We start from the raw sequence: 20,479 nt of genomic DNA on the forward strand, positions 1-20,479 counted from the left end.
ATTTACTCATATTAGATCATGTTTCAGAGTAATTAAATATTAATTTAATCATTAGAAAAAAGTTCAGCTTTAACTATTTATAAATAAAAATGGAGTGAAAAGTAATATATATCAATTGGTTGAGTTTGTTCATTTTCTTTTCAATTTTCAATCATAGAAAATATAATCAAACATTAAAAGACAAGTCAGTAATGTACTCATCCCAGCCCTTTAGGAAATAATTTTAAATTTAATATCAAATGTGGATAAAGTTTGTCATCGGTACCGGCCACCCTTTATATCTAAGAGCACTTAAATAAAACGTTAACCTCCTATTAATTAATTAATTAATTAATTAATTAATGCTTTCCTTCCTTCATTTTTGATTACTTAGTCCTACACGGACAGGTCCTCATTAAAATAACGTATTGCTAATACCGTTTGAAGTTTTCCTTCTAATTAATGGACGCGGATTTGAGCAAGGAAAAGGGTCTGATGTAGACTCTTTCAATGGGACGGCCTTACTTGTTAATTAATTCACTAATTTATTTGTTAATCATCTCTTTCACCTCTCTCGCAGCTATATATATAAATAGGAATTGGAGGAACCATATTTCATCAACACAACTAAAAGTTGAAGAAAGATAGATATACTCGATCTGTACACATAGAAATTAGAATTGCTTCATAGTGTTGAGAAACTCTTACATAGGATTTTGGAAATGGCTTCTTCCATTCTCTTCTTTGGATTCCTAGCTCTGTCCTTCATCCATGCTCTAGCATCGGATCCAGGCTCACTTCAAGATTTCTGCGTGGCAGATGAAACCAGTAATGGTACGTACAAGTTGTTAAAAATATATAAAACTCTCTTGCTCTTCAAGCATTCGAGGGGCATGGTAATCATGCTAATGGCCTGTCTTTGATATTCATATCACAGTTTCATTAAACTTTGAATTAGATTCTGCTTCTTTGATATTGAGATTCATTTGTTTTATGGCAGTGGTAGTGAATGGTTTGGCTTGCAAGGATCCCAAAATGGTTCAAGCTGATGACTTCTCCTTCAGTGGACTTCACTTGGCAGGCAACACTTCAAACGCTGTAGGGTCTAGGGTAACCACAGTAAACGTAGCCCAGATACCAGGGCTTAACACACTTGGAATCTCTCTTGTTCGCATCGACTACGCACCATGGGGCATTAACCCTCCACATACACACCCTCGTGGAACTGAAATCTTGACTGTCATTGAAGGCAGTCTTGAGGTTGGGTTCGTGACATCTGTTGGATTTTAACAAATGAAAATGCAAAAGAGAACGAATATCAACCTCTTGCTCTCTGTTCTTATTGATTATAAAGACTACTTGAAAACATTGAAAAAATAAAGCTTTAAAGGCAAGTAACAGCAACATTATCTCCTGCTGTTACGTAACAGAATTCAAAGGATAATAATTAAACAAAAGGATTATATCAATCCTAACAGAAATTGACTAATTCAAATAGCTAGTGTTTTATTAAAACTAAAACTCATAATAGCTTCCACATCAGCAGATTCCACATCAGCTGTTTCTTCATCAGCAACTTCTTCATCAGCAGCTTCTTCAGCAACAGCTTCTGAGACATGAATTCAACACTCCTCTTTGGCTCTGAAGCTGCAGACTCCAAGTCTCTGCCTAAAGAATTCATACTTTGCTTGAGGAAGCGGCTTGGTTAGAATATCAGCATTTTGATTTTCTGTTTTGCAATAGATTAGCTGTATTTCACCTTCTCTTTGAACTTCTCTTAGGAAATAGAGTTTCAGTTTGAAATGTTTCGTTTTGCCATGAAACACAGGATTTTTTGCAATTGCAATTGCAGCTTGATTGTCTACAAGTATTTGTGTGCTTTCCTTTTGCTCCATCTGCAGATCAGCCATTAACTTTCTAATCCAAATAGCCTGATTCACAGCAGCAGTAGCAGCAACATACTCTGCCTCAGCTGTGGATTGAGCAATGACTTCTTGCTTCTTTGAACTCCATGAAAAAATGGCAGAACCAAAACTAAAACAATAACCTGAAGTGCTTCTCATATCATCAACACAGTTGGCCCAATCACTGTCAGAATAACCATGGAGTATGGAGTTTTTGACTTGACAGAACTTCAATCCATAGTCAATTGTTCCCTTAATATATCTGACAATTCTTTTTGCTGCCTGAAAGTGAATTTCACTTGCACAATGCATATACCTTGACAGTATACTTGTAGCATTCATAATGTCGGGTCTTGTTGCAGTAAGATACATCAAGCATCCTATTAAGGTTCTGTAGAGTGTTTCATCAATCTTTGCAGCTCCATCTTCTTTGCAAAATTTCTCCTTTTGATTCATTGGTGTTGCTGTTGATCTGCACTCTTCCATGTTGAACTTCTTTAAAATCTCTTTGGCATATTTTTGCTGACATATGAAGATTTCATTCTGCTTTTGTTGAACTTCCATGCCGAGAAAGAAAGTCATCTTTCCCAAGTCAGTCATTTCAAAGACTTTCTTCATTTCTCTTTTGAACACATCAATCTGCTCCATGTTACTTCCTGTCACAAGTAAATCATCCACATAGAGAGAAACCACAAGCAATTCATCATTGATTTTTCTGAGATAGAGTGTAAATTCACTTAGACTTTTTGTAAAGCCTAAGTCTAACAAATGAGCATCAATCCTGCTGTACCAAGCCCTTGGTGCTTGCTTTAAACCATAGAGAGCCTTTTTCAGCAAATATACTTTCTCCTCTTCTCCTTGAACAACAAAACCTTCAGGCTGCTCCACGAATATTTCCTCCTCCAAATATCCATTTAAAAAAGCAGATTTGACATCCATTTGATGTATAGTCCAGCCATTTTGAGCAGCAAGAGCAAGCAACATTCTTATAGTATCAAGCCTAGCAACCGGAGCAAAGGTTTCAGAAAAATCCACCCCAAACATTTGAGCATATCCCTTGACAACAAGTCTTGCTTTGTGTTTATTTATAGAACCGTCAGCATTGAACTTGGTTCTATAAACCCATTTGACTCCTATGGCCTTTTTATGTGCAGGTCTGTTCACAAGCAACCAAGTCTGATTCTTCTCAATCATCATAAGCTCCTCCTTCATTGCAGCCATCCAATGTTGATCTGCAGCAGCTTCTTCATATCCTGCAGGTTCAATTAATGCCACATTGCAACTCTGATAGATATCAGAAATCAATCTGATTTTTGTAACAGATTCATCATCAACATCAGCATTCTCCTCTTGAAATTCAAGCTTATTTTTCTCCCAATTCCAGCTTTCTGACTCAAAGAATTGGATGTTTCTGCTAACAATCACTTTGTTGTCTTGTGGAAGATAAATCCTGTAGGCTTTGGATACTAAGCTGTAGCCTACAAAGATTCCAGGTTCTGCCTTTTTATCAAGTTTGTCTCTTTTGACCTGTGGAATGTAAGAGAAACAAAGACAACCAAAAGTTTTTAAATTTTGCAACTTTGGTTTATAGCCATACCATGCCTCAAATGGAGTTTTCTGTTGCAGAGCTTTTGTTGGCAATCTGTTCAAAAGAAACACTGCTGTATTTGCAGCTTCAGCCCATAAATTCTTTGGCAATCCTTTGTCATGTAATAAACATCTTGTCATCTCCATGAGTGTTCTGTTTTTTCTCTCAACAACCCCATTTTGCTGAGGGGTATAAGGTGCTGTCAGCTGATGTTCAATGCCTTCCTTTTCACAGAACTTGTTGAATTTTTCTGAGGTATATTCTGTTCCATTATCTGATCTGACCACCTGCATTTTGTGTGTGCTTTGTTTTTCCACCCAAGCTTTGAACTTCCAGAAGATATCAGCAACTTCAGATTTATACTTCATGAAATAAATCCAGCACATTCTTGTATGATCATCAATGAAAGTAATGTAATACTTACTGCCGTTTAATGATGATATTTTCAGAGGTCCTCCCACATCAGTGTGCACTAGTTGTAGTTTCTGTGTAGCTCTCCAGCTTTTATTGTGTGGAAATGGGAGTCTTGTCTGCTTCCCATACTGACAGGCTGCACACAATGGAAGATCTTCTTCTAAATCAGGTAGACCTTTCACAAGATTGTTGTTTTTCATAAAGAGTATAGCTGTATGATGAAAATGCCCCAATCTTCTATGCCAAAGCATTGTACTGCTATTTTCTTCATGTACTGCTGCTTGTTCTTCTTCTGTAAAATTCAAGGCAAAGCTTTTACTTTGCATCTGAATTTTAAATACTTCCTTGTTTTGTGCATCAGTAATCAAGCAAAACTTGTCTTCAAACAGCACCTTATATCCTTTCTCGAGCAGCTGACCAACACTCAAAAGATTTTGATTAATTTCAGGAACATATAAGACATCAGAAATTAATTTTAAACCTGTGTTGCCTTTGATTGCCACCGTTCCTTTACCCTTTACTGCAAGACATGCCCCATTTCCAATTCTCACTTTGGAAATAATTGTTCTGTCGAGCCTTTTGAAAAGCTCTTTATCATAGGTCATGTGGCTGGTACAACCACTGTCTATAAGCCAGCTCTCTGTTGAGTTATTGGCAACAAAACATGATGCTACAAACAGTTGTTCTTCTTCAGGTTGTTCAACAACAGTTTTGACTTCTCCTTGCTGCTGCTGTTGTTGTTGAGATTTGCATACCCTTCCAATGTGTCCTAGCTGTCCACATTTGTGACATTTTATATCCGGCCTCCACCAACATCTGCTCTGTGGATGGTTGGATTTTTTGCAGTAAGAACACAATGGAAATGTTGTGTTGCTGCTGCTGTAATTTCTGTTTCTTTGTTGCATGTTGTTCTGTGATTTTGCAAAGAAAGCACCTTCCACAGAACCTGCTTGCCTCATGAGTCTTCTTTGTTCTTGAGCCTGCAGTGCATTCAGTAGCTCTGCCAAAGTGATGCTTGATACATCCTTTGAGTTTTCTATTGATGATATTGTAGCTTCAAATTTTTCAGGGACTGTAACAAGAATTTTCTGAACAATTCTAGAATCAGTAAATTCAATACCAAGAAGTCTTACTTTGTTTACAATGTCAAGAAGTTTGTCAGAGTAATCCTTGATGGTTTCTGATTCATTCATTCTTTGCATCTCAAATTCTCTGATGAGATTTAAAACTTGCATGCCCTTCACTCGTTCATTCCCTTCATATTCCTTTTTTAGAAAGCTCCATATCTCATTTGCTGTCTTCAGAGTCATGATTCTGGTGAAGATTGAAGACGAGACAGCTGCAAATAGGCTAGCTTTTGCCTTTGATTTCTTTTGCTTACTCTCCTTATGATTTTTCATTTGAGCTATAGTTGGATTGTCAAGCAAAGGAGGAACCTCATATGTGTTTTCAACAGCTTCCCACTGATCATTTGCATCAAGATAAGCTTCCATTCGAACAGCCCAAACTTGATAGTTTGTTCCATCAAATACTGGTGGTGCCATTAAATTTACGGAGGCTTCTGAATTCATTTTGTTTTGATTGGTTTTTTAGAGGAATAGTAAGTGTTTAGGGTAAGTGTTTAGGCTCTCTCTGTCTCACAGATCTCTCAATAAAAAATCGGCTCTGATACCAATTTGTTGGATTTTAACAAATGAAAATGCAAAAGAGAACGAATATCAACCTCTTGCTCTCTGTTCTTATTGATTATAAAGACTACTTGAAAACATTGAAAAAATAAAGCTTTAAAGGCAAGTAACAGCAACATTATCTCCTGCTGTTACGTAACAGAATTCAAAGGATAATAATTAAACAAAAGGATTATATCAATCCTAACAGAAATTGACTAATTCAAATAGCTAGTGTTTTATTAAAACTAAAACTCATAATAGCTTCCACATCAGCAGATTCCACATCAGCTGTTTCTTCATCAGCAACTTCTTCATCAGCAGCTTCTTCAGCAACAGCTTCTTCAGCAACAGCTTCTGAGACATGAATTCAACAACATCCAACCCTGAAAACCGTCTCATCACAAAAGTTCTACAAAAGGGTGATGTGTTTGTATTTCCTATTGGTCTCATTCACTTTCAGAGAAATGTTGGAAATGGCAACGCCGTAGCCATTGCCGCTCTGAGCAGCCAAAATCCAGGTGTCATTACCATTGCAAATGCTGTGTTTGGCTCCACCCCAGAGATCCCAAGTGACATTCTAGTGAAGGCTTTCCAGTTGGATAAGAATGTTGTCAATTACCTTCAATCCAAGTTCTAAACAATGTTGACAAAAATTCATTGAGGCTTTGGGATATAAGATGTGCTCTTCTTGTGAGGGCTTTCATTGTTTGTTAATTTGCTTGTAACACTCCATTGTTTAGCTTGAATTGCTGTGTGCCTCTTTTCGGATACAAGTGACATTCTGTTAATTTGTTTGTTAATTCTTTGCTTCTCTAGTTTTCCTTTTCCATGGCTATGTAATTCCTTTATGTAGCTATTGAAATTTATGATTCAATTCTGTGTAATTTTATCTCTCAATAAAATATATGCGTGTTGTGGTTCAGAAATTCTCTCTTTATTGATTGCCATATTATTACCTTTATTGCTCACTTCAAGATAACAAATATGACAAGGCCACGCCTTGATTTTGTTTTTGAGATTTCACTAATTACTTCGAGCAAAGGAACTAATGTGTTCCTTTTATATTCGTGGAATTCTAGCTTACTGGCAGTGTTCTTCTAGTTTACACGAAGAGATTTCAAACTCATTTCTTAACAAATGCTAAGTGATTGAACTTGTTAAAGTTAGTCTCTTGTATTTGGTATGGTGGTTAGATATATTATTCTTTTTTTATGACAAGTATTAAACCTGGTTTCTCTTTCTTTTTAACATTAATAATTAACTAATCGTTAATGAATATTAGCTTTAAAAAAAAACAATATGCAAATCAGAATATTATGAGGAAAATACCATAGCTTTTAAGGCTCACAAAATCATTCACTTCCTATTCTGATGGGATTATACAAAATTCAAGTCATTAGGGTTATGTACTAGCTTGTGAAACTGATTTGCAAATTTAAGTAGGTGGACTTATGTTCTTTTGTCTAGTGAGGCTGGTTAGTTTTTATGCTCCATAATAGCGTTGCAGCTTGTATTACTTCTATGGTTGTTGCTGCTCTGATTAAGTATTAGGTGAAGTTTTAAAATATAATTTTATTAGAGAATTGTATAAATTATATTTTATAGTCTTACCTCACAGTTTAAGTTATTGGATTGAATTGATTTTTTGATATGATATTAACGTCTTGTTAACTAAGCAGTCATGAGTTCAAATCTCACTATCCTAATTCTATTTGATAAAAATTAAGCACTGTAATGTGGATCTGTACAAGTTTAAAGCCTAAAGAGCTTTCACTTAAGAGGGTATGTTAGATAATTATATAAATCATATCTTGGAGTCTCAACTAACAGTTTAAGCTATTGAGTTGAATTAGTTTTTTGACAGATTAATTTATATTATTATAACACTCTTCTTTAAGTGAAAGTTCTTTAGTCTTGAAATTTACACAAATTCATTCTAGTTTTTAGGTTGAAATGATGTTTTGACATAGTATAAAAGATTTTCTGGTCAAAAATTACAAATTTAAATCACACCATCCTAATTTATTAAATTAAATACAATATAATGAGAATATAATGAGGGAGCCCCTTCGTACTTGACACTTAGCAGCATATGAGATGACATGTTAGGCTCCAATTAATTAATAAGAATTACATTCCGTCTTTCCATTAAACTATTTAGCTTAACCAGTCCTCCATGACCAAATCTTAGCTTAACTATTTTGTGCCCTTGATAAATTAAGGCCGGCATGTACTGAAAGATCCCTAGATTATTAATTATGGCCTGTATGTATGAACGAGATAGAAGAAAGAGAAGACTAGTAAGCAATAAGATTCTTCCAACAGGACGGCATGGAGTTATGGTTTACAGCTTGATTTAGCTGATTAATTAGTTAATGATCTCCTCTTGCTCTCAAATGTGTATATATATAGGAAGTATTAAAGGTATTTGATTCACAACTAAAAGCTCGATTAATATTATTTTCTTGGTACACAAGCAATTAATTGTTTCACAGAGCTTCCATACCTTTGATTTCCCAATGGCTGCTACCATTATTTTCTTTGGATTTCTAGCTTTGTCCTTCTCCTTTGCCTTGGCATCAGATCCGAGCCCACTTCAAGACTTCTGTGTGGCAGGTGGAGATGGCAATGGTATGCATCATGTAAATTTGTTATTTTTGTTGATTTTTTCATAAATGAAAATAACACAATTTAATTATTTTATGGCAGTTCTTGTCAATGGCTTGGCTTGCAAGGACCCCAAGAGTGTTCAAGCTAGTGACTTCTCTTTCAGTGGACTTCACATGCTAGGCAACACATCAAATGCAGTGGGGTCGAGGGTAACTGCAGTGAATGTAGCCCAAATACCAGGACTTAACACACTTGGTATCTCTTTTGCACGCATTGACTATGCACCAGCTGGTATTAACCCTCCACACACGCACCCCCGTGCCTCTGAAATCTTGACAGTTCTTGAAGGTAGTCTTGAAGTTGGATTTGTTACATCTAACCCTGAAAACCGTCTCATTACCAAGGTCTTACAAAAGGGTGATGTGTTTGTGTTCCCTATCAATCTTGTTCACTTTCAAAGAAATGTGGGAACGAGCAATGCTGTTGCCCTAGCAGCCTTGAGCAGCCAAAACCCAGGTGTCATCACCATTGCGAATGCTGTGTTTGGGTCTAATCCAGACATTCCTAGCGACATTCTTGCAAAGGCTTTCCAGTTGCACAAGAATGTTGTCAATTCCCTGCAATCAAAGTTCTAGACAAGAAATGGGAAATGGTGGGAGAAGAAAGACAAGTTGGTTAGGCCATTAAGTTCTTTTGTATTTTCTTGGTTTTGTTCTTATCTTTGTGTGCATGCAGTGGAGTGCTTGTGCTTCATTGCATGATAGCTTAAGTGGATTTGTATTCCATGTATTAAAAGGTGTTTTGTTCTTGAATTCATGTATTAAATCATTCTTTTTCTGTATTAAATCCCTGTTTCTTCTCACTAATCTCCTTTTGTTTATTAGCCACTTGATGTGACTTCATTTTACAAGTCTCTTTCATGGATGATCAATTACCAAGTTTTTTGAGTCCCTCCTACACATGGCTAATAAACGGCTAATTAATTTAACTATATACAGAGAATCAGTCAAATCCAACTGATTAATCTGGCTTAATTTATAATTCCAATGAGATCTTAGACATTCCATTGGTGTGTCGATGTATAATTCAATTCAGAAGGAATAATTCACTCTCAATCATCTCCATTTGGATTCAAATAAGAGATAATAAAATATAAAAGAATAATGAGATTTTAGATAGAGTAGTCGGTTCTCAAGGATCAATACTAGTTATAGAGAAGTTACGTAGAAATACTAGTTGATAAAGAGAAGTTCATTATGGCCAATGTTGGTGCCAGGTGCATACAATTCTTTTTTCTTCTGAGGTGTGAGAGTGGGGACTCTTTATCTCTCTGTGAGCTCTTAATCTGTGGTTGGCTCAGGCAATGCGCCGCTCATGGACGGGCAGTTAGCAATGACGAGGGCTTTTGGTGATGGGAGATTAAAAACCACATTACGTCGTCAGAACCAGATATAATGATTGCCCAAGTTGACGAGGACACTGAACTTGTAATTTTTGGGGAGTGATGGCTTATGGAAGGTGAGAGAAAGGCTTGACAGAGCAATATATGATGACTAGTCTTCGCTTCTTGATGTAACCTGTTTTGTGAGGCATAAATTTAGAAGTCTATTTTTCCTTCCTTTTATCTTTTTTCCTGTGTCATTTGGAGGTGGATGAGCACATGGGACGGCAGCATGAAGTTTCTCGTGATAAAATAAACAAAAACATGTTTAATTAAGGGGACAGAAATGAAGTCTGAAAAATAAATATCTCCAGATAATTTCAATTAAAGTGAGCTCAGACATGTCCTTTCTATTTCAACTACCATCTTCTTTTCTATCCCGCGAGAATAACCAAATAATATCATAAAGTCCTCAACTTGATGCTACCATACAATTTAAATGATGAATTCAGGGACATGAAGCAAATGAGAGATTCATTTATGACTTAATGGGAAAGGTTACGTTACAAGCCAAAACTTTATAGTGATACAACTTGAAATTTCGGTAAACTCAAGCATGGTAAAAATGTCATCCCAAAAAAAATGAATATATATATGTGGTTGCCTAATTAAAACACTATCTCGTATTAGAAACCTGTCTGGCTTCAATATCCTGAAGTCTAAGAGTTACAGCTCTCTTGTGGGCGTCCAGCCCTTCAACTTCAGCCATGGTCGCCACATATGGACCAAGCTTCATGAGACCTTCCTCTGTCAAAGACTGCACTGTCATGTATTTCTGGAAAGAATCCAAGGATACCCCGCCATACATCCGTGCATATCCATATGTTGGAAGGACATGGTTTGTCCCACTGGCATAATCCCCAACACTCTCTGGTGTCCACGGGCCCAAGAACACAGAACCTGCAGAGAAAATCATCCAAGGCTTAAATCTGCTATGTATTTTCTCTAAAGCAGTTGAGAGAATTCACTTGCCTTCGAAGGTAGAAACTCGAGAATAGCACCAAAGATGTTAGAAAAAAGGTTATAGCATTAAAAGAGCATACCTGCATTCTCAATAAAGCTCTCCCACTTCTCCGCATCTTTTATGTTAATGATTAAATGCTCAGGAGCATACAAGTTTGAAAAAGAGACAGCCTTAAGAAACCCAATAATCATGTTAGCTTCGGAAAATAAAATATAACATAGCATAATGTTAAATGTACAGTTTTCAAGAGTATACCAAATGAAAGTGGCTGAAAAAATCTTGCAGGCGCCAATTCCAAACCAACTAATCGATACAGTTTGGGGAATAGTATACAAGAGATTGTTAAAACATTTTTCATGCTCATTATTAGCATAGTCTGCAAAATTAGCAACCCCATATTCATTTTTATTTTTGTGATTCAAAAGCACATGTTAAATTCCTTAGACACATAAGAATTCTAACCCCCATCCTATAATTCCCAATAATGCAAAGCAAGCAACTTCTGGATTGACATTACAAATATCCAGGCAGAAACAGTCAAATAAAAGACTGACCTCAACCATGTCACGAGCAAAGACGGTGAAACTGTGGCTAAGTGCTTTTGAAGCATATTCACCCCTTGGTAAGCTTTGACATTGCTTACTTATTTCCTCTTCAATGGCTTTCAAATCCACACCATCCCCGGCAACTACAAGAACAACCTGGCTATCAGGGCCATGTTCAGCCTGGAAAATGCAAAGAGTTTAATAAAAATATCAGGCAAGATAAAACTATGGCATATATGAAAGCAACGAACATCTAATTCATGATAATTGAACCTTTGAAATTATCATAAAGGAAATTTTGATTTAATTTTTAACATTGATGATAGAAAAATGCAACAAGATGAAAATGGTGTCTGTTTGTTTTTGCAGTTGAAACTACATTTCAAAAGTGTGTTTGGCTTGAAAAGATATTAAATCGATGTTTTTTTTAGTGTTTTCCAATAGTTTTGATGTGCTGATGTAAAAAATGAAAAAGAAAAAAAACTGAAAAAGAAAATATCATTTTAATGCATTTTCAAGCGAAAAACACTCTACCCCACAATACCAAACACATGTCCTGATACTGAGCATGCATGTAACCTTTATAAGGTGAAATAAATAAACACATTGTAAAATCTTATTTATTTTATTTATCAGTTTATCGAATTTTTTGTTCTGCCATTAATTCAATCAGTATCTGTAACATTAGAACTTCCTCACTTTGGGAGAATTATATGAAAGATGAAATATTACATGCATCACCTACACAACATGAATATGAACATGGTTAAAAAAGAAAAAAAAAAGCACCTGGGACAGTAAATCCGCTGCTATATGAACAGGACTAGCATAACTGTCAGCAATGACTAAAACTTCAGAAGGCCCAGCAGGCATGTCAATCGAAATCATTGCTTCACTGTTCTGTTATGTGAATAAAAGCAAGGATAAACTGGGTCAAATTGAAAAAAGGATCAGCATTTTCTACCCAGGCAGAGAAAGAGAAGAAATAAAATATTTATGTAGACTAATAGGCTTCAATAAAGCCCAGTTGGAGAGAAAGTATCCATACTTGGAGAATCATTTTTGCAGCTGTCACATACTGATTTCCTGGCCCAAAAATCTTCTCAACCTACAAATTTCAGGTGAAAGGTGCTAGCACATTACAACTAGTAACGAAACACATCTCTAGAGTAAGTAAAAAGTTTCTACATATTTAAGCATGTTATGTCTGTGTTAATACAAAACTAGTTTTAAAGTCGACTTTTCATTTGTGAAATTATTAAATAATAACCTTTGCAAATTTTTCAAAAACAATTTTAGCATAAATTTCAGAGGATACAGTGAGGTAAAGAGAAGAGCCAATATATGCAGGTTATTCTCGTATCATAAAAACAAATAACAAAAATGTAGTGATATGATATGGAAAATACAATGAGCCTTTTGTCCATCAATTCCATAGCAAACAACACGCTCCCCAAGTTAACAAACAGCAAATACAAAACACAAATATAAATTCCACAGAGGAACAATAAAAGGATTGTTTGTTCTTATTATCAGATTTTCGGATACTAAAAATTGAAAAACGAGTTGATGAGTAAATACCTTGGGGCAAGAATCCGTCCCCCAAGCCATGGCAGATATAGCCTAGAAATCAAAAATTAGTAAGATCACTAGGAACTAAATACAATAAAGACAACGCGCCCAGTGCACAAAACATATCGCCATAAGTTTGTTTTCTAACCTGAGCTCCACCAGCTTTAAGGATGTGAGTGACACCAGCCTTCTTGGCACAGTACAGTACCTCCTATGAAAGACCACAAATCCACTCCCATTAAGAACATGCTTTGCAAAAGTATAGCATTTCAAATACAAACAAATACCTTGCATATGCTGCCATCCTGAGATGGGGGAGTTGCAAGGACAACAGTTTTACACCCAGCAATTTGTGCAGGCTAGTTTACAAAACAAACTAAAATGTCAACCAAATGAACTTAACTAGAATATGACAATCATAATAAAAATTATAGAACCTGAACCAGCCAAAATAATTGGTAAAACCCAATCAACTTACAACAGCAAGCATCAGAGCTGTGGATGGTAAAACTGCAGTCCCCCCTGGTACATAAAGACCGACAGAACCAATGCTCCGAGCCACACGTTTGCATCTAACACCCTGAAATATTTGGAAATAATCTAGGCTTAGCTATCAATGGAAACACACAGTAAAAGCTAGAACCAATCACTAGAATTGACATACTTTCATGTTCTCAACGTTTTTTTCAGTGGATTTTTGAGCAAGATGAAATGCATATATGTTGTCATATGCCACATCAAATGCTTCCCTAACAGCTGCCTCAAGCTGCCATTCAGCAAAAGGCAAAAAACAATAATAGCCAAAAGTTACATTTGGAACCAAAAATATCAAACCATACAAATAACTTCAAATAGAAAATTAGAAATGCAAGGAATTTCTTTTATTATTGGAATTCACCTCCGGATCAGGAAGCTCAGAAACATTCTCGACAATCTTGTCCAATTTGACTTTGTCAAATTTTGCAGTATAACTACAAAGAACAGATAAACAGCTCCATCGGTCTAACCTCATTACTAAAACAAACACAATGGTAAAACTATAAAGATAAAATACTAATTAAAGAATGACGGACTCTTTAACTGCATCATCGCCTCTTTGACGAACATCATCAACAATAGGATTAACCTAAAATCAACAAGCAACAATACTACCTATCAGCAATTACCTTATCAGGACTTCAACACAACAAACTTAAATTTTAAAAATTACACCCTTTTCAAAACAAAACAAAAAAGGGTCACTTACAATGGCAAAAATGGAAGAGAAATCAATACGAGGCCGAGCTTTCAAACTTTCAACCTCTGCATTACTAAGTTCTGATAACCTATAAGACTTCATTGCACACATTACTCTCTTCAACTTACACCCTTCAACCACAACAAAAGACAAAAAGAACCCATCAAATTAACAATAACATCAACAACAAAAAACAAGCAAAATTGAAACTTTTCCAGTGAAAAATACCTAAAGAGAAATTGGAAGATGGGTTGTATCTGGGTTTTGAAGAAGCAAAGAAACTGAATAGTGGAGGTTTGATTAAAGCGTTGGTCTTGTTAAGTAATAGAAGCTGCGAGTCCATTAATCACCTTGAATCAATCAGATTAATCACAGTAAAGGGCACAATGAGAAATGAGAATTTTAGTATAAAGTTATAAACTTTATGTTAAAGATTAGAACTTTAGAGTATAAAATGAGAAATTAAAGGTGGAAACGTTATAAAAGACAAATATGGAGGAGATTGTTACAGAGTTACCTATTAAGTGAGAAAGGTGGTTATGAAGGTTAATGGAAAGCTGCGGCGGCGGTGGTGGTGGTGGTGCTGCTGGGCTTTAACTTTTTAAGTTCAAGTGTCTGTAAACTAGAGCCAGTCAACAAAAGAAGGTGTTTTTGTATTCTCTTTTTTTAAATTAAAAAAAAGGTTTGATTTTCTCAAAAAATAAATAATTAAGAAAATGGGTTTTTTTCACTTTTGCAGTAGGAACTTAGAATTTCATGTTGATAGTTTGAAATATTGAATTTATGTTATTGGCCCTTCAAAGTTATATCTTTTTAATTTTTTCCTCTGATTATTGGATTTCTATTATTGGCCCTCAATTGTCACCCTTAGACTAGGTTCCCTATATTGGGATTGAATCCAAGAAAAAAAGTTACAGGAAAAAAAAATATCAATACCCATATTTCAATTTAAATTAATTAGTTTGCTTGGAGAAGGTGTAAAATGTGTCGATAATCTTCCAATAAAGAGAGGATTTTGTATTTAATGTGATGATTGACATGGATACATGGAAATAATAAAGGTAGGAAGAGATCATTGCTATTAAACTACTTCTGCTTTGCATATTAATTGGATGACTTGATAATTTAAGAATTAACTTGATTAGATTTCAAATTAAAATTAAAATATATAGAAGTTGATTTGATTGATTTAGTTGATCATCTTGTAATCTAATTAATCTAATTAAAATTTAGTTAAAACTCAATTTAATTTAAAAAAAAATTAAAACCTTGTTATTTTAACTTTTTTTAAAAAAAATATATTAAAATGATATTATTTTAAAATAATCAAGTTAATACGGGTTAACTCATTTAACTTGTGATCCAAGCATTGAAACGGGCAGGTTTTAACATATCTGAAAAAAAAAAATATTTCAATCAAACAGTGAGTATAATTTATATAGTTCAAATTATTACTTCTATAATCTATTTCTTTTTGTATTATGGATAGAAAAAGAAGAGAAAATTTCATGTTATTTTAACTTTTAAAAATAAATATTTAAAATAATATTGTTTTGAAATAATTAAGGTAGCATAAGTTAACTCACTTAACTCTGACCCGAGACATTGAGATGAACATGTTTAATATCTTTAAAACAAAGATGAATAAAGACATTTCAATCTAACAGTATGCATAATTTGTATAGTTCACATACATTACAACTTTTTTTTTTTTTTTGTACCATGGACAGAGTTGAATGGCAGAGATATACAATGTTTGATGCAACAGTGACTCACCAAGCTGTTAAAAAAAAATGATATAGGAAAAAGAATAAACACTCAATATTACTTTGATTTTGATCACTGCAGTTCAAACACTCAAGCATTATCGAATTATATTCACATCTGAAATATTTTGATTCAAGCTCATTAACTATCCTGAGTAGGAGTAATGTCCCGGAAAACCTGCAACCTGTTTCTCCTCTTTGTATTCACATCCTCTGCGGATTCATAAGACAATGAGCGTCATGCTGTTGGATTCCTTGACGAAATAGCATTCATGGAGGTACCAGTGCCATCTTGAAGATCAACTGCAGTTCAAACACTCAAACATTATTGAATTATATTCACAGCTGACATATTTTGATTCAAGCTCATGGACTATCCAGAGTAGGAGTAATGTCCCGGAAAACCTGCAACCTGTTTCTCCTCTTTGTATTCGCATCCTCCGCAGATTCATAAGACAATGAGCGTCGCGCTGTTGGATTCCTTGACGGAACAGCATTCATAGAGGTACCAGTGCCATCTTGAAGATCAACTGCTTCAAGTTTTTGACATATTCCCTGCTGAAACTTTTGATAAGAATTTTGATGAACTATGTTGGCATTTAAATTTTCATCATTAGATGCTTCTTCATAGTTCCAACTATTGAAACCTTGGCCAAGGTCTGCAGTAAACAATTCCTGTTCTTCTCCTTCTTCTTCTTCAACCATATCTGCCCAACTCTTGCAACGAGATTTGAGTATTTTGTCCTGTCCGAGAGATTTACTTCCAGAGGTATCTGCTGATTGATCCCAGTCACAATCAGTGGAAGCATTCAATACTCCTGCATTGTCAATAAAGGCGGTCTGTTCTGTCGGACACTTTAGACATGTGTTGCTGTCTTCCATTGCAGATTTCCTTTGGCCAACATTTTCCTGAACATTTCTTTTCCAGCTTGTACGATCATAAGATAAGCCTAACAGTTCTTCAGAGAGATTTCGAATTGCATTCTCTTTTTTTGTCTCAACTGTATCCTCTCCCCACCTTATCTTAATCTGATCTCCTTTATCAAGCCCCAAGGAGCATCTTCTCGGTTGTGTAAATAGTGCTGGGGAAGTAAATGTCTTCTTCTGCGTGGAAGCTGGGCCTGTTTCTGTGAAACTAAACCGATTCTCCTTCATTTTGCTGACAAAACCAAGCCTTTCAACTGGGCTTTCAAAATAAGAACCTCTCCTCCAGCTATTGTCAGCTGCAGTTTGTAGAGGCGACTGTGGACCACTCAGTTCAGATGATATGCAATGAGAACTCCCATTATTGTATACAAAGAAGTTTTTCTCATTCTCAGAGGGCTTTTGCCAATAATATCTTGTATTCTGTTCATCTGCCAGCATTCTCTCTTCATTAAATCCTCCTGTGCACTTTATAGAGTCTATGAATCCAGAAACGTATGGATCTCCATTCGGGGAGCCAGCAACTTGTTTCAAATTTCTGGTGGTAGGCAATGTCAAAGATCTTTGGCGATCTTCATTCTGTTCAGTTGGGTTAACTCTCGAATGTGACTCAAATTCAGCCAGGATCTGACAAGCACGCTCAAAAGATTTAGCATATGAATCATCCATTGGTTTACTTCCAGATAAAGCTTTTACAGTTTGAAGCAGAGATTTTGCTTCAGGAATTCTGTTCATGTGCATCAAGCAGATCGCCAGGTTGCATTGCTTGTTCTGATCTGGCTCCAAAGAGAGCGCTTTCCTGAGAAACAAAATTTATTTCATGAAGAAGATTATCATTTTCATGTCTAGGTTCCTGAGAAACAAAATTTATTTCATGAAGAAGATTATCATTTTCATGTCTAGGTATATCTTCCAGCGTAGAAATATAGTTTACCTATAATGTTGTTCAGCCAAACCATAATCGTGATGCTGCAAGTAAGCCCAGGCCAAGTTCCCTAGTATTCTGCATCATTTAATGTAGAAAAATGAAATGATATCCAGAGATATACGGTAAAAGCAGGAAAAAAAGTAGAGCAGGTGTATCACCTTGATCTTTCCTGCTCAACAGTTATTTGAATCTTCCTTCCATGAGATCTTGCTGTCTTTGTCTTCTTGCCAGAAAAAGCAATACCTTCTTCAATGAGCTTCAGTTTGCATTGAAGCATTTCAATCTCTTCTTCAATCCTTCCAGACCTCTGCAAAAGATACAAGCATGCATCACAACTCAATACAGCTACACAAAAGGAACAGGAATCATCACATCAGCCTCAGTCAGGTGCAGACCAAAGATGTAATCAGATTTCCTCCAAACTATAACTCAACCCAAAACAAGCCTTAATCCCAAACTTGATGGGGTTGGCTAAATGGATCTGCTAACCAGATTCCTCAAAAAAAAAAGAAAATTATTCAGCCACATACATTGCAAATATATGCTTCTAAGTCAACAATATATTTTAGGTCTCCTAATGAAAATAATAATTATCTCTACCATGTAAAGCATTTGCACTCCTTGAAAAGCCCTTGTAGATGAAAATTTCATACCTCAACTACATCAAGAACTGAAAGAGTTTAATTTTTGTTTAAAACAGCACCATTGCAACAGATTGATCCTTCACCATTAATGAAGAAAACTACTAAACCTTACAAGGATGCATTACTAAGAAGACAACTCACAAAACATTTAAGATGGGTTCTTCACATAGATTTTCCTCATGAAATATCAATATGCAAACGGACAAATCACATTACCAAATCATCAGGGTCAATTCTAGCCAAAACACTACAGTTTGCAAAGATTAAAAAAAAAAAAAAGATCACTTCACCTTGTAGAGTTCAACTAGCACATTGTCAATAGATTCCTGGGAATCACAAGGGCAGAGATGACGGAAAGATTTAATCGCCTCAATTGCCTCATCTGCTCGATCCAATTGCTTCATCACCACTGCCATGTCTTTCAAGGCACTATCAACTCTATCCCCAGCATTGATAGCAGCCCAGAATAGGGACACAGCCTTGCTCGGATCCTTCTCTATCAACTGTAATTAAAGATTCAAATATCAAAATCACACGCATACACTGGAACCAAACCGGAGAATCAATCTATTCAATTAAGTTCCAAAAATCAGTCATTGATGGATGACCTGAGGAAAGTCAAAATCTGTAATGGGAAGTCAATGGAGACAAGAAGAGTTAAAAAAAAACATTTTCTTCAATCCTGAGGAAACTAATGTATGACCTGACATCTCCTAGTGGTATAATCTAATTGTATTGTTCTTTACTACTTTAGTACCTGAATTCCTCTTATCGGGTGACAATGTCTCGTGCATATAGCTATTTAACTCAATTCCCTTTTCCTTTTCTCACTCTTTTTCCCTACAGCAATTCCCATGTGAAATCCACTGATTTCTCATGCAGATAAGAATTCCAAACAATGAAAAATAGGTAACTGTTTTTCAAATTGCTACAAGAAATACTAAACTACCAACACCAAATCCCACACTAACCTGTAATATCCAAATGGACCAAACCCAAAAATTCATAAAAACAAAGATCAATAACATTCAACTTTATCACGAACCAGAAATTACAAAAGAACTTGCAAAAAAAAAGATAGACTAAAATCAACTTATGCAAGAGTTTGGCATTTTCATTTTTTGTTTAAGAATAAATCATACCATAGCAAAAAAAAATCCTTAGTTTATCATCTTCTGTCACAATTTCAACCAAACAGATAATTACTATTCTTCAAGAGAACCCATCAAGACTAAATTTTTTTCAAAAACCCATTAAACCAGACAACAAAAAAGCCATTGAGAATTAGTACCTGAACATGTTTGGCTCTAACATAAGGAGAATCACCAGCAGGAACTTTATGAACAACATGAAAAAGATCACGTTTACAATTAGGATGAGACACCCTTTCTTTCCTCTCTGACATTGGCATCATCACCACCTCCGGTGATTGTTGTGACCTCCATGACGCCGGCGGTGTCCAGAATCCCCTTGACGGAGAATTCTTGTCGTTGCTGTTGTTAGACCACATTTTCAAGAGAAAGTACTAATCTTTAAGACCCTTTTTCTTAAATTTTTACAAGAAAGTGATATACATAAAAAGAAATCAAAGAATTGGGTTTCTTGTGAATGGAATGATAGCTTTATTTGCGTTTGGTTAGAGAGAAAGTGAAGGAAAATTTTTATTGAGAGAGAAGAGAAAGCACAGAGAGGTGTGATGATTGAGAGAAGCAAAAGAGAAGGTGAAAATGTGAAAAAGAAAAGACTAGCCGTTTTATAATAACTAGCCGTTGGAAGTCGCACGTTTGGCCTCTGGGCACGTGTGTTGGTGTAATTTTTTTCCATGATAGTTAATTCTCTCTTCTTCTTTTTTACAAGTAAATCATAGTTTTTTTCATTTGGAATTAAGGAATATTTTTTGGGGGGGAATTGAATTAGGGCATTAATATTCTGTGTTATGGAAGGGTTTTGGGCTTAAATTAACTTATCGTGTAAATCTGAATTCATGACAACCACTTTGTTCAATGATTTTATTAGAATATGTGAATAAAGATTTGGAATTGTTGTTTTAATATTAAATAACTTTAATTCACTTATTAAAAAAAATAATATTTTTTTATAACAAGAAATTCAATCAAAATTGAGACTGAAAAAATTTTAAATTAAGATAAACTCTATCTAAACTCAAACTAAATTATATATGTTTGGTAATAAAATATAACTTGTTTTTACATCATTAAATTCATATTTATTTTTACGTTTCAAAAACATTTTTAAAAAAATTATTTATTTCAAATTAATATATTTTTATATT

General features: G+C 35.2%; 4 protein-coding genes across 8 annotated transcripts; 2 read left to right on the forward strand and 2 right to left on the reverse strand.

Moving 5' to 3' along the window:
- The first annotated feature begins 618 nt into the window (after positions 1-618).
- On the forward strand, positions 619-6,428 carry LOC133702559 (putative germin-like protein 2-1). Its single transcript, XM_062126867.1, has 3 exons — positions 619-813; positions 980-1,253; positions 5,931-6,428. Exons 1-3 carry the CDS (start codon positions 702-704, stop codon positions 6,190-6,192), a joined length of 648 nt encoding a protein of 215 aa, XP_061982851.1. The 5' UTR covers positions 619-701; the 3' UTR covers positions 6,193-6,428.
- A 1,579-nt stretch (positions 6,429-8,007) lies between these two features.
- On the forward strand, positions 8,008-9,027 carry LOC133702683 (putative germin-like protein 2-1). The gene is made up of 2 exons (XM_062127006.1): positions 8,008-8,186; positions 8,265-9,027. Exons 1-2 carry the CDS (start codon positions 8,075-8,077, stop codon positions 8,798-8,800), a joined length of 648 nt encoding a protein of 215 aa, XP_061982990.1. The 5' UTR covers positions 8,008-8,074; the 3' UTR covers positions 8,801-9,027.
- A 1,036-nt stretch (positions 9,028-10,063) lies between these two features.
- On the reverse strand, positions 10,064-14,598 carry LOC133702550 (histidinol dehydrogenase, chloroplastic). 4 transcript variants are annotated; one of them, XM_062126853.1, is made up of 15 exons: positions 14,442-14,598; positions 14,153-14,274; positions 13,934-14,055; positions 13,761-13,813; positions 13,586-13,658; positions 13,352-13,453; positions 13,166-13,267; positions 12,975-13,046; positions 12,836-12,898; positions 12,697-12,738; positions 12,164-12,223; positions 11,905-12,015; positions 11,125-11,295; positions 10,650-10,740; positions 10,064-10,506 (listed from the first exon to the last, which is right to left on the reverse strand). In XM_062126853.1, exons 2-15 carry the CDS (start codon positions 14,265-14,267, stop codon positions 10,223-10,225), a joined length of 1,461 nt encoding a protein of 486 aa, XP_061982837.1. In that variant the 5' UTR covers positions 14,268-14,274; positions 14,442-14,598; the 3' UTR covers positions 10,064-10,222. The 4 variants fall into 4 exon arrangements, with proteins under 4 accessions (XP_061982837.1, XP_061982839.1, XP_061982840.1 ...); XM_062126855.1 differs by having other exon boundaries at positions 14,153-14,255; positions 14,442-14,597; XM_062126856.1 differs by lacking the exon at positions 14,153-14,274 and having other exon boundaries at positions 14,442-14,590.
- A 1,125-nt stretch (positions 14,599-15,723) lies between these two features.
- Positions 15,724-19,887, reverse strand: LOC133703129 (uncharacterized). 2 transcript variants are annotated; one of them, XM_062127562.1, is made up of 6 exons: positions 19,478-19,887; positions 18,477-18,689; positions 17,701-17,849; positions 17,549-17,617; positions 16,103-17,413; positions 15,724-15,993 (listed from the first exon to the last, which is right to left on the reverse strand). In XM_062127562.1, the coding sequence occupies exons 1-6, from the start codon at positions 19,694-19,696 to the stop codon at positions 15,990-15,992; spliced, it is 1,965 nt and encodes a 654-aa protein (XP_061983546.1). In that variant the 5' UTR covers positions 19,697-19,887; the 3' UTR covers positions 15,724-15,989. The 2 variants fall into 2 exon arrangements, with proteins under 2 accessions (XP_061983546.1, XP_061983545.1); XM_062127561.1 differs by having other exon boundaries at positions 15,724-17,413.
- Between the last annotated feature and the right edge of the window lie 592 nt (positions 19,888-20,479).

The sequence above is a fragment of the Populus nigra genome, chromosome 9 (genome assembly GCF_951802175.1).
Source record: "Populus nigra chromosome 9, ddPopNigr1.1, whole genome shotgun sequence".
Classification (NCBI taxonomy): Eukaryota; Viridiplantae; Streptophyta; class Magnoliopsida; order Malpighiales; family Salicaceae; genus Populus; species Populus nigra.